Source organism: Cydia strobilella, chromosome 4, assembly GCF_947568885.1.
Source record: "Cydia strobilella chromosome 4, ilCydStro3.1, whole genome shotgun sequence".
Classification (NCBI taxonomy): domain Eukaryota; kingdom Metazoa; phylum Arthropoda; class Insecta; order Lepidoptera; family Tortricidae; genus Cydia; species Cydia strobilella.
In genome coordinates, this window is record NC_086044.1 from 6,250,424 (window position 1) to 6,265,710 (window position 15,287).

Below are 15,287 nucleotides of genomic sequence, written 5' to 3' on the forward strand. Positions count from 1 at the left end.
GCTTTGATCATTTTTTTAGGGTTCCGTACCCAAAGGGTAAAAACAGGACCCTAATATTACTAAGACTCCACTTCGTCTGTCTGTCTGTCACCAGGCTGAAACCGAACCTTCATAAACCGAACCATGGTAGCTAGTCTTTCGTGTATTATGACAGTTATTTCAGTTTACAAATTAATCCGCTGAGATATCAAGCCCTTTCAGTGCTCATGGCACACAGTTGCGTGCACGCGTAGACTTAGACCAAGCTAAGTTGGCAGCGATTTTGATAGCCCAGACGGTGCAGCAAGTGTTATTTTAAACGTGAAACTTTTATGGATTATGAGGTTTAAATAACACTTGCACAGTTTGGACTGTCTGTCAAAATCGCTGCTAACTTAGCTTGGTCTAACTTTAGCACTCGCTTCCTCCACAGACGTGAATACGGTCTCCGGCGCAGCTTTTCGTATTCGTAGCATCTTGAGAAAATTATTCAAATTTTAATATTACATAGAAAAAAAGTTCATCACAAATAATTTGAAGTTTATAGAGGGTATTCAGATTTTATTGCGTCAAGATCATCTGAATATTCGTCATGTCATTCATAATTTACATAAACTTATTGCAAAGAATCCACCGATGTACAGTTATGACTGTTATGAGACTACAGTCTAATTAACAAACATCTTTACAGGTTTCAAAAATATATTTACACACCCATGAGACTGACAATAAGTTCGTGTAAATACATATTTTTGGAACTTTGGCTCGTAATAAAGATGTTTATGAATTCGGCCATACCTTCTTAGTCTAATTCTTTTAACACCTCTAGCAACAGCAGATCCCCGATCTTACCAACGGCACCTCACGAAGGCTGCCAGCGAGTACTAGTCTGAAAATGCCAACGCCAGTTAGCGTACCTACTACCAAAGTGTATTCCAGGGTACCCGGGACAAAGGTAGTTTTGAATATCGGCCCGATTCAAACTTTAAGATACGTCAAATATAACAAATATTCTTCAAACAAAAACGCCACTTTTGAGACTGACATATCTAGTCCATATCGTATCTAGACGTAATATTTGACGTATGTTAAAGTTCGAATCGGGCCGAATAAGTAGGTAGTCAAATAAGTATGTCATACTAATAGTTTAAGGAGCAATCCATAGGCGGTATGAAGACCTCCGCCATATACATGAGTTAATGGCAATAAAAACAGTATATCTTCAATTATAATATTTTTTAGCAAAGCGAGTCAATCGACTTCACCAGATGGTTGTGGATGGATGGATATGGATCAATAATAAATAAATATTATCGGACATTATTACACAAATTGACTAAGTCCCACAGTAAGATCAATAAGGCTTGTGTTGTGGGGACTTATACAATATGTCATCGTCTTCCTCGCGTTATCCCGGCGTTTTTGAAGAAAGCGACTGCCATCTGACCTTCCAAACCATTAGGATAGGATTAGTCCGGTGTCCTCGCGATGTTTTCCTTCACCGAAAAGCGACTGGTACTTAATATCAAATGATATTTCGTACATAAATTCCGAAATTTTTCATTTCATTTCATTAGACAACGGATATGTATAATATATAAATATTTGTAAATACTTAAAATTCATAGAAAATACTTACATTTAATATCCACATTATAAGTATTACTCATGACATGAATTCAACTTAATTCCAGAAAAAATTAAGTCCAACAGTAATGAAACATACGCGCGTATACTCGTACGTTCCCGACAGACTTTCACACAAGCCTAAAATGAGATTGGGACCATATGAAGGAACATACAAATGTAGGGGTTTGTCACCGAAAGAGAAAATGCAAATTATTGGTAATTGCCAATCAAGAAGCACACGATACATGCACCTGAAAAACTTGGCTGCTGACGCCGTAAGGAAAAATAAAATATTCTCAGTGTATGGTACCTGCAAGACCGTACGTGACGCTTTGGCCGAACGAGGATGGGTGGAAAAGCTTCCCTCGCAACGCATGAACATGAAAAATATTTACAGCGGCCGCACACCCAAACACGAGATCAGAAACGAGCTAGAAACCCTCCTCCTATCCCATTTTGTAGAAAAATATTCACCCAGTTTTATATGGCGCACCAAGGAGTACCAGGCGCAAAAGGGCAGTACCATAGACATGACAAAGGATTACGTACCTACAGTCAACAAGTTACAGATAGACGCTGCTTGGACAACGAAGCAAGGACTCTGCTCAGCCATAAAAAGAAACTACTGGTTTTATATAGAAGGTATAGCCGAAGTGTATTGTCCGCGGACATACTATAGCTTCGACCGTAGTGAAATAGATAGTTTCAAGAACGATTTTAAAGTTACAGCTTGTACAAGCTTACTGAAGTGGGTGCTGTCAATGGTCGCCAATGACCGTCCTGTGTTCGTCTCTAATGGTACGGTGTCTATAAAAATCATCCTCTTTGCAATAAACAGGTGTAAAGAATACTTGTATAGGAAACAGAATAAAGATATAGACAAATCAGTAAGTAATGTATCTGCAGGCCAGTGGAACACGTTTATGAAAAATTACTCCCGTATAATTTCAAAGACCGCCCATTTTGACACTGATAAACAAGAACAATTGAGTCTATACTTAAGTTACGCGAAATTTATATTGAAAGAAATTTATAAGTACCGACCACAATTAAGTTGCGAAGGATGTCACAATATTTGGATAATAAAACCTGCTCATTGGTGTAGGGGCAGAGGCATAAGATTAGCTTCTAGATTAGAAGACGTCGATGACATATTAAATAAGACCAAAGCGAAATACGTCTTACAAAAATATATTGGTGAGCATCTTTCTTCTCAAACACGTTTCTACCCAGCCAGCTCTTCTAATTCGTTTAACCAATAAGTAATTCTGTGTTATTGTTCTTTTACAGAAGAACCATTACTCATACACGAGACAAAATTTGACATACGACAATACTATCTTATTACAAGTACATGTCCTTTAGTTATATGGATGTATAAGGACTGCTATTTGAAGTTCAGCACACAAAAATACAACCTGAAGAACTACCATGAGTCGATCCATCTAACGAACAACGCAGTGCAAAAAAAATATACAAATTGTGAAAACCGCCACGAGGAACTGCCTCTAACCAACATGTGGGACTCGGATACCTTCAAAAGATATTTACAAAAAAATGGAAAGGAAAATGTGTGGGACAATATAATCTACCCGGGAATGAAAAAGGCCATAAGAAGCATAGTGCTAGGTTGTCAGGATTCACTGATTCCATGTAAAAACCGTTTCGAGTTGTATGGTTGCGACTTTATGTTAGACAAGGAGTATAAGCCGTGGTTAATTGAGATTAACTCCTGTCCTGATCTGCATCCTACTACTCCAGTCACTGCTAAGATATGTCCGGATGCTATAAGAGATATTATAAAAGGTACTTAGTTTAATATTATAGATAGCTTCTATTTTCTAATGATTTCAAAATGTTTAAAGCGAGCAGCATAACTTTTAATCCTCCTGCTGTTAGCTGTAGACTCTACAGTGAAGAGTATGCTAAGTGGTTCAGGAGTCGTTTTTGAATTCGTTCTATAAGACTGTGCACTGCGTAATGTGGGCGCCACTCAACCTCACAATACTCGAGTGTGCTGCGTACTAGTGAGTTGAATAGAAAAACTTTCGTTTTTGCTTTTCGAAAAGATTTTGTATTTCTAATTATGAAACCGAGGGGTTTAGATGCTTTTTTTATTACTGAAGGGTTTTTATGCTTCTGAGTAAATGTAATTTGCGTGCATTTATTAATATTAAGTTCTATATCATTGTTTTTACACCAGTCAAACAGTTTGTTAATGTCATTCTGCAGCAATAAGGCGTCGCGTGTATTTTCTACCACTCGTGCTATCTTTAGGTCATCAGCGAACATGTAAGGTCACTCAGTAAAGCTATTGGGCAAATCGTTGAAAGACCTTTTAAGAGGTTTTACCTACGTGACATATCAGAAACAAAATTATGCCAAAATTAGTTATATTGTTAAGAAAATACCAACTTAAGGCAATTAATAGCAAGTAGTCCTACGATCCCTGAGACAAAAAGAGATTTTTAAAGATTTCAAATGATCCTTTTTTTGTTAACCTTTTGGACGCCAATGACCGATATATACGCACCGTAGGTTCAACGCCAAGGACCGATTAATCAGTCATAGGCCATAGAGCAACATAGAGCTAAATGCATTAGCATAAAGTTTAATTTCAGTTTTGACACTTCGGTGACGTGGCGTCTGGATGACTGCTTTTGTGTTTGATACGGCGTCGAAAAGGTTAATGAAGTATTAACTAGGTACTTAAGTAAGTACTTAGGTAGAGATTAAAGTACCTGTTGTTATTTTCAGTTGTCATCGATTATGCCAATGATCCAAATTCTTCCACCGGAAAATTTGAATGCATTTACCGACAACCTTATACCTTACCACGGCATTCAGGTGGGGACCTCATTGTACGTGGTTACAGCCTTCCGTCTTCCTACTTTTATAAAGGAAAATATGTATTCAATGAACCGCATTATGACTTAAATGTTAGCAACGAGCTGGACATAGCCGCGGTAATGAAAATGATGAAAAATACTTACGAGAAAGAGGCAGAGCATTACTGCGAAGAAAGTGATGAACTTGTAGAGAATCTAGAGATACCAGATTTTGAAAACCAATGTTCAAGCTCTGAAGGGAAAATAGAATCACAGTCGTTTATTGCAGACCATTTGACTGGTATAATTGAGAGAGTAATGTCAGATATAAATGTTCGCACAAGTGAAGAGTCAGAGAATTTGACCGGTATAATTGAGACAGTAGTGAATAATAATGAGACAGTAGTGTCAAATATAAATGTTTCCACAACAAGTGACGAGTCAGACAATTTTACCGGTATAATTGAGACAGTAGTGTCAAATATAAATGTTTCCACAACAAGTGACGAGTCAGACAATTTGACCGGTATAATTGAGACAGTAGTGTCAAATATAAATGTCCGCACAAGTGAAAAATCACACAGGTCCGCAAATGAAGAGTTAATTAAACCAGGTGGCAGTTTTAGTGACAAAAACTCGGTAGATTTGAGGCATCTTGAAAATGTGTTGCTAGCAGGTTTATCATCGCCTACTGAAAAAATGAATCCACTATTTGACAATGAAGAAGCAAATTCAAAACCAACCAATAATTGTTCAGAACAACAGGACGATACTGCACAGGCTCTCATGAATTTGCTTGATTTCTTAATCAGAAAAGAAAAGGAAGAAAGAGATCGCAATTTGAATAAAATTAACTTGAAAAAAGCATAAGTCCGTATAAAGTAAAACTCAACAGATAACTTTGTATTTATTTCGATTTATATAAATGTTAGAATAGAACCTTATACCTGATATACCTATGAATGATATACAAAACAAAACTTACATGACATAACGTATACTAGTGCGAAAAATAGTAAATTCAAAACGAGTGGCAATAATCGACACGAGTTGCGGATTACCTATTCGCACATGTGTCGTACAACGTTTTACAGCATATGGCCCTTTAAACTTTCGACATAGTTGCGTAATGTGCTAATTATCACTCTTTACGAATTTCCTATATTTGTATCGTAATATACTACTAAAAATCATTCAAATCACAATCAGACCTCGGGGCTCGGAATAATTGGTGAGTAAAAAAAAAACCACAACTGAATACCTACTTCCTCCTTCTTGGAATTGAAGTCGGTTAAAACGTTAAGACGAAAGTGGACGACCGCCCCGAAGCTGCCTTTCCATACAAACGTAGTCCCCATTTCCTTTACAATGAAAAACACGGGCTTAGCAGGTTTTATTGAAATATATAAAGGAATTCGCTGTGTATGTGATCAAAAATCACCAAAATAGGTATATATTTTTTTAGAAATAGCACAATTAACGGTATTGCAAGAGCACCGACACGAGGGTCTACCGCGAAAAACGAAAAGCGTAATTTCTTTATCTGCCTCTCTATCACTAGATATTATAGTTTATCGCACGAGCGATAGAGAGGCAGATAGCGAAATTTCGATTTTCGTCTTTCGTGGTAGGTCCTCTGGTAGGTAGGACTGCAATGTAGGAGTGTGAATGGGGGGTTTAAGGGTCTATCACAAAACAAGAAAATCGAAATTTTGTTATCTAACATCTGTCATTCTTGCATATTCGAGCGATAAAGAGGCAGATAGCGAAATTTCGGATTCTCGTTTCCCGGTAGGTTCTCTGCAAACAAACCGCCTTGGTGCATCAATGTCATATTTTATTATCTCTGAAAATATGGATGGTATAGAAAGGATGTCAATCTCTATATATGAAAAGTGTCCATCAAAAAACAGTAAATAGGCGGCGCCACCATACACTGAACTTGAAGTACCTAGACCATACACCTAGGGGCCCTCCACACCCATGCGCGAATCACGGCGCGAAGCCGCGAACGTGAGTCTGGAGTCGAGTTCGCTAATCAGCTTTGCGCCGCGTAGTCTGGAGCGGGCTTAGTATTTTATATAGATGTGCACCCGTGCGACCGTGGGGGACAGAACATACGCAATGCGACAAAATTAAAAACACGATTTAACATTCCTGACAACATACCAGAAACAACCTACGTAATTTGGTCGGGTCCTATATATTACAATACTCTTTGGTCTCAGAGCCTACCTAGCGCCACCGGAGAGATTAGGAACTTTTATTTACAGCTAAAAGCCATGGAGACTGTATAAAGGAGCCAAATCTCTATGTATGAAAAGTGCCCATCAAAAAACAGTAATTAGGCGGCGCCACCATACACCGAAATACTACCAAAAACAACATACGTAATTTGGTCGGGTTTTGTTGCCTTATATGGTTCATGTTATACTCATGTCCCAGAGCCTAACTAGCGCCACCGGAGAGATTAGGAACTATTATTTAAAGCTTAACGCGGTCGCTTTTACAACAATTCTGTCATAAGAGATTGCGATCCTTTCTATACCATCCATACTGAAAGCTGGTCACTTTTGAAACAATTCTGCCAAAGAGATTGACATCCTTTCTATGCCATCCATATCTGAAAAATTGTCAAAAAAACTGTTAAAGGCACAATATGTATAATTACTTAAAACCCTCTATTATGGATGGTATAGAAAGGATCGCAATCTCTTATGGCAGAATTGTTGTAAAAGTGACCGCGTTAAGCTTTAAATAATAGTTCCTAATCTCTCCGGTGGCGCTAGTTAGGCTCTGGGACATGAGTATAACATGAACCATATAAGGCAACAAATAACCCGACCAAATTACGTAGGTTGTTTTAGGTAGTATTTCGGTGCATGGTGGCGCCGCCTAATTACTGTTTTTTGATGGACACTTTTCATATATAGAGATTTGGCTCCTTTATACAGTCTCCATGCCCTCTATAAATAAATAAACATAAAAAAAAAATATGTATAAGTACTCTATGGTTTACTAAACGGGCTACTGCTGCACTCTTGTGGCAGAACATTGCAGTAATATCCCCTATTGTCCGTAGAAAAACGGCAACATTGAAAGATGGTGCGATCTTCCATACAGTTTAAATTTCACGCCTTTGCCAGTTTAATGTTTTTTTTTCTTATGGCCCCATTTCATAAAAATCTAAAACTATCAAATTAAGGTTCGCCAACATAACGGTGCGATATAATACACAACGTTGTGTTACTGTTATCTGTATCGCTTGTTCTTACAAAATGGATGGTGTCATAATCTGTGTTATAGGCATGGTGAATTTTTAATATTCATACGAGTATTTTTCTATATTTCCACGCATTTATCTAACTATGGGTCGTTCGAGATCAAGAAGTAAATCTCCAAGACGCCATCACAAGAGTAGTAAACATTCGAGAAAGAAGAGCCGCTCCAAGGATCGATCCACATCGCGTAGCAGAAGCTCTAAACATACCGATAAACCGAAGGAACGAAGCTCTAAATCAAGGTAAATAAAGTGATTATCAGCGTGATGTATTGATTTATACTATTTAAAAATGCCGTCTCATATTGTGCTAATAATTATAATTTTGCAGGAAAAGGTCACATTCCGTTACATCGTCTACAAGTAGTGAAGCATCCTATGATGGAGGCAGGAGTCATAGGAAAAAGTCTAAAGGACGTAGTAAAATGGATGAAGTGGATCGTCTGGCGGAAATGGAGAGACAGAGACGTGTTAGAGAAGCAGAACAAAAGGTTATTCATTTTCCAGGCATGCTTAGTTATATTAACTTGTTTTAGGTACTTTAATAAAGTATGAATTTTTGAGTTCTCAGAATGTTTGTTGTTTATGTTTTTATAAGATCCAAATAGTAATTTAAAAATCATTTAATAGTTTTATTATTGTTTATAAAATGCCAACTTGTATCTCCTTTTAATGCAGCATATGATTCTGAAAATCGTTTAGCCTACAGTAACTACTTTTGATATTGACTGAATTGTGAAATAAAACTATTTTATTTTTCAGGTGGTAGAAGAAGAAGCCGCAAAAAGAATAGAGCTCCTTGTCAAGAAAAGAGTTGAAGAAGAATTAGAAAAGAGAAAAGACGAAATTGAACAAGAAGTAGCTAAGAGAGTCGAGGAAGCAAAGCGCAAGATGGAAAAAGAGATGATGGAAGAGTTGGAGAGACAGAGAGAGCAGCAGCGCCGGGAGGAGCTCGCTCGACAGGTAGCTGCCACCAACCCCTCACAGTCATGTGAAAACGCAACGATTCCTACATTGCTTTTCCACATGACAAACCCCTCCCTGCGACTACAGACCTTGTTCTCGCAACTAATAAACACTTAAGTAATGCAATACTTATGACAACTTTAAAAATACAAAAGAAACTAATGAAAGTATTATTTCGATCATGTTAAAGGTCCAGTCAGGTGTAGATCGAGTGTGTACAAGAATAATTTCTTAAATTCATTACTGTTGTTACTGCCCTAGTGGCTGTTTGAATGTTAACTGGACATTCCTTACATGCACATTTTCCTGCCAAGGCAGGATGCCCTGCCCTTATGTAAGTGCCGTCGTGGCAGATCGCTAGTTTTTTAAAACTGTTCACTTGACTGTCCTTGGCAGTCACGTAGTCTATAAGTCAGGTCGGAAGACTGAGCAAGCACCAGAAGCACTAAGAATTTAATGGAGTTGCAGCTTGGAGAGCCAGTCGTGAATCCTGAAGGTATTTCTTGAATTAATTTTTTGTATAAAAACCTTTTCTGTAACATACAGGTTAATTCGCCAAAGCTGGCAAGAGATGAGTGATTGAAAGTTTGTATGTGTGTATGTCATGATGATAATGAACGGGTTGATTTGACAGGATGTTCACTTAAGGTGTGCCAGCTTTTGTGAATTTACCTGTAACAGGTTATAATTTAATTTGATATGTAAAACTTAATTTTCTTGTACAAGGGGATGATTTACTTAATATGACTATTTCACCCCTCAACAAAAGATTGTTTTTGTTTTATCTTACTTTAAAACATAATACAGGAAAAAGCTATGAAAGCTTAAACTCTTATTATATTATAGAATATAAATATGTACTTAATAATTTGTAGAATATGTCCAATGTGGGCTTTAATTTAATTTATACCAAGTCTTTGGTTTATCAATGTTTGACCACAAATGTTTAAAAATGTGCTAATATTTAATTTCTGTCATTCAGGAGGAAGAAGCTCGTAAAAGGAAAGAGCTGGAGGATATCATGGCGGAAAATAATAGACGGATTGAAGAAGCCCAACGCAAGTTGGTGAGTATATCTCAAATTATTTTCTTCTTTCTCTGCTGAGGATCTCGGCCACTTGTGATTTGCCTCCATTTTGTACATGTGGACTAGACTGCATGGTGCTGACTGCCACCAGCCGACCTCTTCACAGCATTTAACCATTTCATACATGCCACACATCAAGCATGTTTGCCATTTATCAGTATCACATATATGGTCAAGAAATTTGATTTCCGCGCCGCTTGGTACAGTAAGCTGCAAAATAGCGTGGACACATTATGAATTCATTAATTCATAGTGTGGCCATGCAATTTTGAGCCTGTGTTGTCACAATCACATTGATATGAGATCACTAGCTACCCGCCCCGGCTTCGCACGGGTGCAATGCTGATGTATTATACATATAAACCTTCCTCTTGAATCACTCTATCCATTTAAAAAACCGCATCAAAATCCGTTGCGTAGTTTTAAAGATCTAAGCATACATAGGAACAGACAGACAGCAGGAAGCGACTTTGTTAATTCTTTGCTGGTATGTTTGTTTTCTCAACATGTCATTCCGTAGCCATAACGGCAAAAACGTAACCCTTATAGTGTAGCTTTCGTCGTCTCTGTCTGTCCGTCCTTCCTTGTGTCTGTCTGTCTGTTATCTCAAAAACTGTAAGGAATATATGAATTAAATTTAGAACATAATATTTTGTGTGCTTTGTGAACCGTTACAAAGTTTAGAAGTTAAATTAAAAAAAACCGGCCAAGTGCGAGTCGGAGTCGCGCACGAAGGGTTCCGTACCATTACGCATAAAACGGCAAAAGAATCACGTTTGTTGTGTGGGAGCCCCACTTAAATATTTATTTTATTCTGTTTTTAGTATTTCTTGTTATAGCGGCAACATAAATACATCATCTGTGAAAATTTCAACTGTCTAGCTATCACGGTTCATTAGATACAGCCCGGTGACAGACGGACAGACAGACAGCGGTGTCTTAGTAATAGGGTCCCGTTTTTACCCTTCTATTACGGAATCCTAAAAAAATATATTTAGAGGTGGAGGCACTCCATACATACAAAAAGTGAAAAAAAATATCTGTATATATCAACATATGACATATCATTTGATAGATCTTTAAAAATAAGGTTAAGGTTTCTAGAACAGTTCTTTTGTGAATACTTTTTAAAATATTTGCCTCATAAGTCGAATATAACGGACATTTAAAGTAATGCCAAGGCCTTTTGTGTAGTATCTTCGATGTTTTTAAAGCGAAGATTATGTGACTAGTTAGAATTGCCGCTAGTTTGGAATTTAAACAAGTGTGATTAATTTACATCAACCCAAGTTAATTAATGGTAACTTGGTAACATAATGTGCTAACTTAATTTCCAGGCGGAGGAACGGTTAGCAATGATTGAAGAACAGAGAAAAATGGATGAAGAAAAACAGAAACTGAAAAAAGAACAAGAAAAGAGAATTAAGGAGGAACAAAAGAAAATCTTAGGTAAAAACAACTCGCGACCTAAATTGTCATTCTCTCTGAAACCACTCTCATGAGTACAAAACATGTGGATTGTGAACTTTGTGAACCATGCATTCATAACATTCTCCTAAGTAGGTGTAGTGTAAACTAGTACTTTATTCAAAATAACTTGATTGTCTAGAACAACATTTGTGGCCAAATCTTGTAATAAATAAAAAAAGATTGTTTTAATTTCCAATGAGGGCTACCGTTTTTGTGCTCACCAGTTGGCGCCACTGTAGATGTAGGTCCAGAAAAACAGATCTCAAAATTCTTCTATGCTTATTTTTATAAAATCAATACGTTCTAATATACACAAAGGTATTTTAACATCTAAATGTGCCATTTTTTCAACCTGTTTAATTTTGCATATATTTTAGTTGGCACTTTTTTTAAACCACTAGCATTTATTGAGCTATACCATGATTAATCAAAGATGGACAAATATTTACCACAATTATGAATAAGGAGTGAAAATTCCCGATAAAAAAGCTTGAAACCCCCAAAAACTTCTATGCATTTGACGTTTTGAAAGACCTCCATATACACTACCGCCACTAGCGGTGAAATTAAACGCCCTGTAGCCGGTAGCCCTGATTACATGGCGGGAAATAGGTACATGCAAATGCATTAAATTTATGTGTATTTTTTATATTGAACTGCATAGACAGTATGAATACGCATGCAGTTAGCCGAGTCAAGAACATCGTTTAGAGCAGACATTAAACACAACCTTCTTAAACAGATGTACACTGACATAACAAATGTTTATTTTAACTTAACATATTATATTATTTACAGTAATGTCTAGTTAAGAATGTTAATACAGTAAAACCAGCTTAATCCTCTTAAGACCTTGTCAAAAGCGCTCTAAGCGGGAAAGGAGTTACAGGGAATGGCGTAGGGTGACTGCTATAGTTATTGGCCACTCTTAACAATTGAAGGCTATTGGTTTGTTTCTTTTTGATTTGTTAGAGGTGGCCAATTACTATGTAGTTGTAGTGGCCAATAACTATGGCATTCCCTATCAAACGAGTATTAAATGAATGAGATGAAGAAGAAACCATCGACGGAATCAAAAAATCAACCATTTATGAAAATAAGTATATGACAGTTAAGTAACATACTTTTGTATGTCTTTTCTGGTTGGGTAAATCATCTATTACTGGCCACTTTCTAACAACTGGACACCTTATATATTAATTTAGGTATTTACTTTTTTCTGGCATAACATTTTACCCGCGTGTAAATTATTATTTATTTTACCTACATTACCTACGTAGGTATCAAAATCGAAAATGTCTGCTGTAAACGCCATTGCACTTGTCACTATTATGTTAACTTTAAAATACGGAAAGAAGCACGAAGAAAATATAATGTTATTAAGTTGTACATTTTTATACGTAAGAATAATAAAGAGCGCCTACCGCAAAAACGAGAATCGACATTTCGTTATCTGCCTCTCTCGCTTTTGCATAATGAACAACCATAGACATTGTATATACAAGTACTTATAGACATGAAACCGAGCGACCAGGGGTAAGAGAGACATATTCATGTGTGACGTTTTCAAGTAAAAGGTACCACATTGTCGCTTACCATAAGGACGAAATTTGCTAGCTAATCTTTATACGAATAACCTGTCCGAGCGTACTTATGGCAAGCGACAAAGTGGTACCTTTTGCTGGAAAACGACACATGTATTGACAGTTTCCTGTATGGCAGCATAATCCTTTTTCTCTTTCACTTATAAATTTCGGTATTTCGCCATCGCCTCCTTGCTATGATGCCATAACCTGACCATGCAAAAATTCCCGGTCGGTGATAAAGACAAAGCATGGCACTATTATCTCTTTCCTCTTATAGGAATCGCAATAAGACTACCTTTCTCTATCAAAGAGTGTCAGGCCCTTGCGAACAACGAAGTGGTTAGCGGTTTGCCCGCAGTTAACCTTTTCGACGCCGTGTCAAACACAAAGGCAGTCATCCAGACGCCACGTCACCGAAGTGTCAAAACTGAAATTGAACTTTATGCATATGCATGTAGGTTTATGTTGCTCTGTGGTCTATGACCGATTAATCGGTATTTGGCGTTGAACCTATAGTTGAACTATATATCGTTCATTGGCGTCCAAAGGGTTAACTATGTCCTATTTATTCACATTTTATCATTGTAATTTGATCGTAATACTTTTCTAAATTGATAATTTTTCGGCTAGAATGTTATCTTTACTTTTAAATGAACGAATCCTAATAATTTACTTCTCTAAGTTGGTGCGTTTTTTAACAACTAATACAAGCAATACCTGCCATTGATACTAAATGTCCGTGGACTGCCTTCTAAATATAAGAAGTAAACTGCTCAATAGAATAATAGATGCAATAGTATACTATAGAGTACAGTAAAATAGCCAATATTTTTTTCCTTTCATTATTTTATGCCTCAGCCTTAGTGGTAAAACGAAATAATATTAACTAAAACGTCTGTCAAATGATTTTTACGCCTAAGACGGTAATCTGTTAAACAAAAACCATTGTTTCTTTTCTGTGAGCGGTCAGTCATTGTGTGCCATGAACAGATTACCGTCTTAGGCGTCAAAATCATTTGAGAAGATGCAGACTATAATAATTATGCGCGTCCAAAGATAACAACAGGCGGGTCAATGTTCGAAAATCTATGTGGAAAGCGTCTCTTCTTTACCGGGTGATTACATTTAATATGTTTCTTATGTTTGCTAGGTTTTTTGTAAATGATCAGCATTCAGCAAATTAAGCTTCATAAGCATTATGTACAGTCGAGTCGAGTATTAAAATGTGTGCAAATGTAAAAAGATGACTAAAAAGTAAAAATTCGCCAGGATCCTTAACATACATACAAGAGGTTAAACATCTCGAAAACGTCTTCACTACCTGAATAATATGAATAAACAATGCACCCGTTTTGTCACCTGACTGTACAAAATATGCTAATAGTGGATATAGTTGTAGATATTATTTTAAGTGCATAATAAACCTTGAAATTCTGAAAGTTAATGCACCATGATTACGCCGTTGTAATTTTCAAACAAATGTCTAGGCTTAATAAATTACTGTTAATAATTATTATTGTATATATTCTGTTTGTATCAGTTTATCAATTAGTATCAAACATGGGTTAGTATTGCAAAAAATTCGATTACCAATTGCAATGTTTGGAAACTAGGTACACAATTTCTTGTAAACTTGTTTATCATTCAATTTTTTTTAGTCGCATTCTAGTGGTACGATTTCGAAATTAATTAATTGTACTGTACATAACCTAATAGCATTTCTACAGATGAATACAGAATTATTTAAGGTACTGTAGTTTATTTTTTGGACGTAAAGGTCACGCCTTGAACAAGGCACTGATTTACCTATGGAAAACGTAAAACTTATTCTGCTTAAATTCTCTGTACCTAGAATTTTACATCCGCACCGGAGATCGTGAACGGTTTTATCAAAGTTTTAAGCAACTACCTATTATTTTTCATAAATATAACTTTTTCCGTGAGAATCATTCACCCAACTGTATTGTTATTGTTTCATAAATAAAATCTTAGACTAATACAAGTGTTTTATTTTTCTTGTTATGAATTAATTCATGCCTTAGCGATCGCTTTTCGATCGAAACAATTATTTACGATACAAGTGCTGAAAAAGGAAAATTCTAAACGAGTGGCGATAAATTAAAACACGACCGCAGGGAGTGTTTAATTTATCGCCACACAGAGGGCCTACCGCGAACCAAGATCCTCGTGTTGCCTCCCTGTCACACTTGCATACGAATTTACAAGTGCGACAGAGAGGCAATACGTCGAACGTAATTCGCGGTAGATCCTCAGGGGAGATACACGAGCCTAACTCCAGACGTAGAGCTCGCTCCAGACTACGCGGCGCGAAGTCGCGAACGCGAGTGTGGAGTCGATTTCGCTGATTAGCGAACTAGACTCCACACTCGCGTTCGCGGCTTCGCACACGAGTGTGGAGGGCCTTGTTGTTGGAGGGTCTGCCATCTCGTGACCGGTGGGGC

The 15,287-nt window shown here is 37.0% G+C and overlaps 2 protein-coding genes across 2 annotated transcripts; both read left to right on the plus strand.

The window, feature by feature from the left end:
- The first annotated feature begins 812 nt into the window (after positions 1-812).
- Positions 813-5,306, plus strand: LOC134740962 (tubulin glycylase 3A-like). The gene is made up of 4 exons (XM_063673637.1): positions 813-934; positions 1,674-2,805; positions 2,899-3,414; positions 4,366-5,306. Exons 1-4 carry the CDS (start codon positions 875-877, stop codon positions 5,304-5,306), a joined length of 2,649 nt encoding a protein of 882 aa, XP_063529707.1. The 5' UTR covers positions 813-874.
- Positions 5,307-7,704: 2,398 nt separating this feature from the next.
- On the plus strand, positions 7,705-14,576 carry LOC134741012 (UPF0430 protein CG31712-like). Its single transcript, XM_063673738.1, has 5 exons — positions 7,705-7,959; positions 8,048-8,207; positions 8,479-8,679; positions 9,665-9,748; positions 11,107-14,576. The coding sequence occupies exons 1-5, from the start codon at positions 7,805-7,807 to the stop codon at positions 11,269-11,271; spliced, it is 765 nt and encodes a 254-aa protein (XP_063529808.1). The 5' UTR covers positions 7,705-7,804; the 3' UTR covers positions 11,272-14,576.
- Positions 14,577-15,287: the final 711 nt, after the last annotated feature.